The sequence below is a fragment of the Curcuma longa genome, chromosome 19 (genome assembly GCF_044706935.1).
Source record: "Curcuma longa cultivar G26 ecotype Majalengka, Jawa Barat chromosome 19, ITB_CL_G26_1.1, whole genome shotgun sequence".
In the NCBI taxonomy this organism is placed as follows: Eukaryota; Viridiplantae; Streptophyta; class Magnoliopsida; order Zingiberales; family Zingiberaceae; genus Curcuma; species Curcuma longa.
In genome coordinates this window covers 1,876,698-1,885,808 of record NC_133879.1, presented here as the reverse complement: position 1 = coordinate 1,885,808, position 9,111 = coordinate 1,876,698, and the positions used below count along the sequence as shown (strand labels likewise).

Genomic DNA, 9,111 nt, shown 5'->3' with positions numbered 1-9,111 from the left:
ATACGTCTCAAAGACGTTGTTATCAAACTCCTTTGCACCAATTATTTTGTTACAAATGATTTGCCAATCCAGACAAGCCACGTTTCACGCCACCTCACCCAAATCCACAAGAAACGCGAGATAGATCCGCAAGGGCCCACCCAAATCTCATCACCACAATCTCCCCGTCCATTCCTGATCCCACGGTTGATATCAACGCCACCACGCCGTCCCACATCCCCTCTTCCCCTTGAGTGCTGGCCAGTACTCTCGTTGTGCTTCCTTCCAAGTTTCCGCCAATCATCAACTTCGCCTCTCCTCCAAGTTTATTGCGTTTATAAGCATAATATTCGTGCCAGCTAAATCCAAACTTCGATTCTTCTCTTCCACTTTAATTTCAATCCCAACAAAAATTTGTAGGCTTTCTTTGCCAATCTTTTCTGGGAATTAATTAAGAAGATATGCGCATAGATTTCAGCTTATTTCGAGAACGCAAAAATCAAGTTCGAAGAGGTAATATTGCATACAACACTTGCGCAATATTTATACGAATTTCACATAATTAATTAACGTGCATTAATTTCATGCAAATTACAGGAAGAAGATGTGAAGTTGTTGCACCGATCACGGCTTCGAGCTTCGACCTCACCGAGGAGTATGCGAGCGCCTTCCGCACAGAGTCGTACCACGAGTTCTGGGCGCAGGTGTTGGACCACGAGTTGGAACACGGCGCCGCCCTGAAGCCGCCGTCGGCGACGAGAGGAAAGAGCGTCGGTGGCTTCCTGGCTGAGCACCTCCTCAGCCCCGACCAGACTACCGTCTCCAAAATCCTCGGCCACCTCAAGCCGGGCTCCCGCCAGGAGACGCGCGCCCTCCTCGCCGATTACTACGCGGGGACAGCCGACGCCACGCTTCTCTTCGGCCTCCTCTTGCAGGAAATCGACCAAACGCGCCGACTCTTCCGTCCGCTCAAGGCCGCGGTTCACTCCATCCTCTCCGGGAGCCGCCCTTCGCGCGACGCCCTCCGAGACGTCGGTGATTACGTGAGCAAATCCGGCGACGCTCGCTTCGATCCTTTTGCCGTGTCTCAGAGCAAGTTCAGGTCGGTTCGGGAGGGGTCCGCCAGCCTGCTCGACCGGCTCGAGTCCGGCCGGAAGAAGGCGCGAGCGAAGCGGCAGCATCTCCGCCGGATCAAGCGCGCGGCGGCGTCAGTTTGCGTGGTCGTGTTCCTAGCGTCGGCGTCGATCGTCGGCGCCTGCGTGCCTATCCACGCCGTCGTGGCCGCGGCGGCGCTGCCAGCGCTGGTATCGGCCGGACCGGGCCGTCGTGGCAGGCCAGTTCGGCGGCTGGACCGTGGGATTGCGCAGTTGGACGCGGCGGCTCGGGGGGCGTACATACTGAACCGGGATTTGGACACGATAAGCCGGTTGGTGGCGCGGTTGCGCGACGAGGCAGAGCACGCGAAGAGGCTGCTACGGCTGTGCGAGTGGGGTGGCGGCGACGAGGAGGAAGGCGGCGGAGGTTGGCGGATGACGCAGGAGGTGGTGCAGCAGGTGGGGAGGAGCGTGGGGAGCTTTAGCCGACAGCTGGATGAGCTGGAAGAGCACTTGTATCTCTGCTTCATGACCATCAACAAGGCCAGGAAATTAGTTATGAAAGAAATTTTGTTTGCTAATTAACGGATTTAGTTATGAAAAATCTAGTAAAAGCTTGTATTATTGCTTATATATATATATATATATATATATATATATATATATATATATATATATATATATATATATATATATATATATATATGATATACTACGCGCATGTGCTGTGCGACTCCGTGCGCGATGCGCTGATGTGGCTGTGATTTCTCATTCGCGACTTCCACCGTGGAGAAGAAGATCGGATTCCCGCTCGAGGCCAAAATTTCGACTTTCCCTTTTCTCCCCGCCTCAACCCGAGCTTTCCTCTGCCCCGCCGTCCTCTCCACGAGCTTCCGAGTCCCCAAATCGCCTCCACACCGGCGGCGAGCGATCTGCGTTTTTGTTCGACGGTACGCGGCCGGACTTCCCAAAATCGCGATCGGAGCCATCGCGGGCGCACTCCGGCCCCCTCCCGAAGCCATCGCGGCCGCAGTCGCTCCTCTCGCCCGTCGCTTTGCTCCCCGTCACGCACCGACCCGGACTTCCCGAAATCGCGAGGCTTGTTCCCACTCCTCTCCCCCGTCGATCCGGCGTCGTCCCCCTAATACGCGGCCGTCGTCGCTTTGCGCCCTGCCCCCTGCGCCCTGCTCGCCCTTGGTCCACTCCGCCCCTACTCGTCGCCGTCCCTCTGCGAGCAGCCGGCTCCAGCCCCTCGCCGAGCCCGCCACGCCGTCGTTGCCTGCCTTCTTCATCCCCTTCATCGGCGGCGAAGAGTGGTTTCCAAGGCTACGGTATTTTTTTTTGGCAAATGACTCAGGTAATCACATTTAATATTTAGGATCTAGTTCATGGTTGGCCTTTAGTAATACTGTTCACCTAGTTCGTATCTATGCTGTTTTTCATGTTTTCCAATTTTGATGATGTTTGTCAGCATGAGACATGGACCAACGGTTAGCTATGGATCTCATCCAAGACTATAAGACCATTTCATTTCATAGCTTGGAAACATACATCACTTGCAATGACATCATTGGAACGTATAAGAAAAGCACATTTTAAGGCTTATACAAAAGATGAGTGATCTGAAATTGTATAATCTTGTTATATATAGTTTTCTGATTGTATTTGTAAGAAGAATTCTTATTACCTACCTTGGAATTCATAAGATTCTCAAGTTCCTGAATCTGACATCTATAAACATCATGTGAATTTGAACCTACAGATAACATAACAATCAATCATAGATGTTAATGTTAGAATCCTAGCTGCTCCAGGTCAACCAGCTTGGCCTACCATTGGAATACACAAGTGATGCAGTCATGCCAAATATTCTAGGAAGCTCACAGGATGAACTTTCTAAATGACGATGGTAGAACTCCTCTTCTACAAATAAAACAGTTAATTCTGAATAGAAATTAACATTTTGGGAGGTGGATTATTTGCTGATCAAATTCATAGTAGAACTTGGTGATCCTTCATAGCACAGTAAAGCAGAGCCACTTGTTTCTGGTGAAGTCAAATAACGAGTAAGCTCTTCATCTAGATCCTTGGACTTCTTTTTTCTAGACATATATGCCCGAATTGAATGTGAACCCTATGAGAACAAATCATTTCATAAGACAAATGAAGCAAGTAAATGTTTTGTTGGTATACACTAGTCTAATATTTCCACAAATTTCACTACCAAGGATAATCAATGACAAATGACTAATTATAGATGCATAAAACTAGAATGTATTATGAGATAGTAATATTGAACCTTGGTAGACGATATAGATGTCAGAAAATCTTCGTCTTCAGTATATATCATGGAGATTTTTGGTCTTCAACAAGTAGTCCACTGTATCTTCCTCATAGTCCAACAAGCAACAAGTAAACCCTAAACCCTAATGATGTCAGTGAGTAGAAGACCTTCATTAAGCCACCAGTCGACGCAAGATCTCGACCCTCAGTAGTAGACTGAATACGCTTTCCTCCCTCGTGCGATGCAGAGAGGATCACCGGAGGGCCGAGCCGCCTGCGGTCGTGATGGAGATGCGACGCCGAGCGCGGAGCCGGAGTTGGCAAAGGAGGGTCGATGCCGGCTGCGATGGAGAGAGGATGGCGTCGTCGCTCGTGACGGCTGCTAGGGTTTGAGCGACGGGCGACGTGCAGGAGGGCCGACGGTGATGGGGAAACAAACTTCGCAGGCCAGAAAGGAAGCGGAGCAGAATCGGGACGACGTGGAGCGGAGGAGGCCGATTTTGGAATCTCAAAATCACCGTGGAGAGCAGACGAGGGAGAGGGAAGCCGCGCAATTTTGAGGTTTGGCCGCGCGATTTGGGAGATGCGGGATTTTGTAGGGTTTTCCTTTGTTTCGGCGGCCACGGTGGATGATGCGGTGGACGATGCACAGTGAAATTCCTCGCCACGTCAGGAGTCGCGCAGCACAGGCGCGCAGTATATCATATCTGTATATATATATATATATATACTCCTTACCCCGCGCTCCTCGTCCGTGACAACCCTGACCCCTCACCGCTGTCGCTGCTGCCGCTTCGCCGTCCGGCCACCGTCGGCCGCCGCGTCACACCTAATGAACGCGCAACTCGCCGGCGCACATCCCTGCACCGGATTCCGGCCAGATAGTGGTTGGATTCCGATCGTGATCGGCCGGAATCGGTCGCTAGTGCCGAGCGACCGATTCCGGCCAAATTCCGACCGGAGACCGACCGAGGAAGGACCGTCGACCGGCCGATTCTGTTCGAATTGTGGTCGAGTTTTCGGCCAAATTTCGACCGGAGACCGACCGAGGAAGGACCGCCGGTGGCCACCGGTCCTTCCTCGGTCGGTCTCCAACCGGAATTTGGTCGAAAATCGGCCGCGATTTGGCCGGAATCGGCTGCCAGTGCCGAGCGGCCAATTCCGGCCACTTTCCGACCGGAATCCGGTCGGGTTGTGCGCCGGTGAGCTGCGCGTCCATCGGGCGTGATGCGGCGGCCGGAGGTGACTGGACGGAGACGCGGCAGCGGCTGGAGTAGGGCTGGGGTGGGAGCGCACATGAGCGTACGAGAATGAACCGCAGGATAGCAAAACTCTATATATATGACTTTGTGCAAGAAAAAAAAAGAAATTAGAAACACAATGGAAAGTGAATCAATTTATCCAAATTCTTTCTCTTGCAGCAGTTGGTTCTTTGCTATGATTTGATTCTGATATATTTTTGCTATGATTTGATTTTGACAGATTTGTTGCTGTAATCTTTGTTTTCAATCTTGTTTGATTTGATTTCTTTTCAGTAATTTCCTTATCATGCCCCTTCAAGTTGGAGTGGGAATGACAATGTACTCCCAACTTGCTACCATGATGATTGAAAGAAGTCTTAGATAAAGGCTTTGTGAATATATCAGCAGGTTGCAAGGATAAAGGAATATAGCACGTTACTAAGGTCCCCATGGCTACTTTCTCTCATACAAAATGGTAATCAATCTCAATATGTTTGGTTCGAGCATGAAACATCGAATTGACGGACATGTATAAGGCACTAACATTATCACAAAATAGCTGGGGAGGTCTTAACAGAGAAATGCTGATATCTCGAAGTAAGAAAGTTATCCAAATTAATTCAGCTGTAGTAGATGCCATGCAACGATATTTCGCCTCCAAACTAGAACGAGAAACAGTCGGTTGCTTTTTGGAACTCCATGAGATACAGTTAGCTCCAAGAAACACACAAAATCTTGATGTGCTTCGACGAGTGGAAGGGCAACCAACCCAGTCTGCATCACAAAATGCATATAGTGAAAGTGGACTTCTAGCTAAAAAACGAACTCCAAAATCTTGTGTGCCTTTAAGGTATCGCAAGATACATTTTACTGCCTTAAAATGAAGCATGGTAGGAGCAGCAAAGTGTTGACATACTTTATTAACAGCATGAACAATGTCTGGTCGGGTAAATGTAAGATATTGTAATGCACCAACAATACTTCAAAAATTAGTGGAGTCAACAATATCATTGTCAGAGGAATGTGACTTCTCTTTAAGGCTAATGGGTGTTGCATTACTTGAGCAATCAAGCATACCGGTGCGATAAAGCAAGTCGCGCGTATATTTAGCTTGTGAAAGAAAAACTCCTCCAGAAAAGTATTTAATTTCAACTCCGAGAAAATATTTCAAAGGACCAAGATCTTTAATAGCAAATTCTTGGCTCAATATGATGATTAAATTTGCAATGAAAGGTGCGTCATTTCCAGTTAAAAGAACATCATCAACGTAGATTAGAAGTAAAGTGACAATGCTATCACAACAGTAGATAAAGAGAGATGAGTCAGCCTTACCACAGTAGAAACCAAGGTGGAGCAAAACTTGAGAAAGTCGATCGAACCAAGCTCGTGGAGCTTGCTTTAGCCCGTAGAGCGATTTTTTGAGAAGGCAAACATGATTGGGAAAATTTTCATCAATAAAACCCGGAGGTTGCTCTATGTAAACAGTTTCTTTGATCTTCCCATGTAAAAATGCATTTTTAACATTCAGTTGCTTCATAGACCAACCGAGAGAGATAGAGAGAGAAATAACCAGTTTTATAGTTGTTGGTTTAACAACCGGACTGAAAGTTTCATCATAATCAACTCCCGAGACCTGCGTGAAACCACGAGCAACTAATCGTGCTTTGAATCTTTCAACTGACCCATCTTCATTATATTTCACTCGATAGACCCATTTTGAACTTACTACATTGGTATGAGGTGGGCGAGGGATAAGCTCCCACGTCTTGTTATCACGGAGAGCTACAAGTTCTTCTTGCATGGCAATAGTCCACCTAGAGTCTGTTAGAGCACTTCTCAATGTTTTTGGTTCAAAAATAGTATTTTTGTTAGTAGCAACAAGAGCATGTGCTGAAGGAAGATCACAAACTTCATAGTCTTTCAAATAAGAAGGAAGTCTTCTTGTTCTTGGTGGAAGAGGAGCATTGGGAGAAGAAATCTCTGTGTCCGATGAGTTGATAGAGGATGCTTCATCTATTTGGACACTATTGTCATCAGTTACATGGTCTGAAGGAAGAGCATTTGTATTTGGAGTTTCATGTGGCCACTCAAAAATGACTTGTTGTTCATAGTTAGTTGAAACTAAAGGGGTAGAAGCAGAATCTGAACAATAATCTAAAAGAGTAGAGTTGGAGTCATCAACCTGACCTGTTTTTGATGATGATAAACATTCGTCATATATAGGAAATTTCGTCACAACTAATGGCAATAAAGCAGTAGAAGTTTCTTGTGTGAATTTGAATGGGAATTCATTCTCGTCGAAAACAACATGACGAGAAATATATATCCTCTTTGTCTTTGGCTCCAAGCATCGATATCCTTTGTGAAGTGGGCTGTAACCAATGAAAACACATGGATAAGTTCTTTTCTCAAACTTTGATTGATTATGATGACGAAGCGAAGGAAAACAACATCCCAAAACCCGCAAACCGCTGTAATCTGGATGCCTTTTATACAACTTGTGATATGGAGTATCATTTTCTAACACTGTAGATGAGAGTCAATTTATTAGATAGACTACAATAAGAAAAACTTCAACCCATAATGACAAAGGAAGATTTGCATGAAATAACATTGTTAAACCGATCTCGATAATGTGTCGATGTTTATGTTCTGCGACTCCATTTTTCTTTGGAGCTCCAGGACATGAAATTTTCATTTGAATGCCACAATTCTGAACATGCTCAAGAAAAGTATTTGAGCTAAACTCTCCTCCTCCATCACATTGAAAAGTTTTAATCTTGAGATTAAATTGATTTTCCACAAGCTTCTAAAATTTCTTAAAACAGGAAAAGAAATCTGATTTCCTCTTTAATGGATAAAGCCATGAGAATCTTGAACAATCATCAAAAAATATCACATAGAATTGAAAATCTTGATTTGAGATAACTGGGGTTGGTCTCCAAAGATCACAGTGAATTTTTTCAAGAGGTAATGCTAAAATTTTATTTGAATTATTGAATGGTAACTTATAGCTCTTCCCATTTGACAACTAATGCATACAGAGGATTTAGTTTCCCACTTTGCAACGTCAATAATATTTTCCTTGTGTAATAATGATAAGGCCTTAGAGTTAGGATGACCAAGTCATTGATGCCACAATGTTGAAGAGATGCCACTTTTCCTTATTGCTGCAAAGGTCTCTTGAGAGTTGTCTTCTAAAGCATAAAGTTGTCCTTGTTTATGCCCCCTGACTATTATTCTCTGAGCTTTGTCCTTAACAACAAAGCCAGATGATAAGAATTCAAAGATACATTTATTATCAGAAGTAAGTTTCTCAACCGATAATAAATTCTTTTTCAAACCAAGGACCACTAGGATATCTTTTAGATTTAGTTTTCCTTCTTTTGTAGAAACAACATTTTCTCCGGTATGTGAAATAGGCAAACATTCCCCATTACCAACAAAAATAACATCTCTACCTTTGTAAGGTTTAGCATAGTTTAAGTTACCTGCATCATTTGTCATGTGTGAAGATGCTCCTGAGTCAGCATAGAAAGATGAATCACCATCACACGAAGTGTGAGAGCTGCTAGTGCTTGAGGTAAATCCTCAGACTGATATGAGTAATCAAACCTATGCCAACAGTCAATAGCACTATGATTATCTTTTCCATAGATTGGACAAGTGATTTTACCAGTACTTTTGTTCGATGATGGTTGTTGTTGCTCGGCACCATAACTTTTTTTTGGATGATGTGGTTATCGATCAATCATCATTGAAGAGTTGTTGACTGCTCGATTTTTGGTGTTGTAGTGACCAGCTGGAGTAAAACCTCGTCCTTTAGAATTGAATGATCCCCTTCCTCCTTGATTATTTTGACCACTGCCTCGTTGACCAAAGAAGGCTTGTGCATGCTCTACGTATACTCGTTCCTCATCTCTTTGAATTTGGAGAATTTGCTCATGCCCTTGCAAAGCAAGCACAAATTGGTTGAAGGTGGGATATGGTGGTTTTGTCACCATAGCAAGGCGAAAAGTTTCATATTTTGGTCCTAGCCCACGTGCAAATTGGAAAACTTTATCAAGATCTGGAACTGGCTTTTTAATTGCTGCAAGATTGTCACAAATTGATTTGAAATCCTTCAAATATTCATCTATAGATCGTGATCCTTTCTTGATGGTCATCAACATGTTCTTCAGCAGTCCTTCCTTTTCAATTGTTGTAGAAAGTAGTTGTTCTTCAAGGAAAGTCCAGAGAGAGCAGGCGGATCCAATCTCTTCAATAGATCCCTGCATATCTTTTCTCATAGTGCTAAGAAGCCAAGAAGTGATCAACCCATCATTGATACTCCAACTTGCATAAGTTGTATTGGAGATTTTTTTGTCGTCTTTTTCTATTTCTGCAAGAGGTTTCCACCCATCTTTCTCTAGATGGAGTACACCCAAACTACGAGCAAGAGAAAGAATCTAAGATCTCCACATCAGGTAATTTGTGGTGCTTAGCTTAACAGAAATAAGGCTAGCACCTTGATG

The 9,111-nt window shown here is 44.9% G+C and overlaps 1 protein-coding gene across 1 annotated transcript; it reads left to right on the top strand.

The window, feature by feature from the left end:
• Positions 1 to 366: 366 nt before the first annotated feature.
• Positions 367 to 1,679, top strand: LOC141812397 (UPF0496 protein 3-like). The gene is made up of 2 exons (XM_074700410.1): positions 367 to 492; positions 577 to 1,679. Exons 1-2 carry the CDS (start codon positions 441 to 443, stop codon positions 1,656 to 1,658), a joined length of 1,134 nt encoding a protein of 377 aa, XP_074556511.1. The 5' UTR covers positions 367 to 440; the 3' UTR covers positions 1,659 to 1,679.
• Positions 1,680 to 9,111: the final 7,432 nt, after the last annotated feature.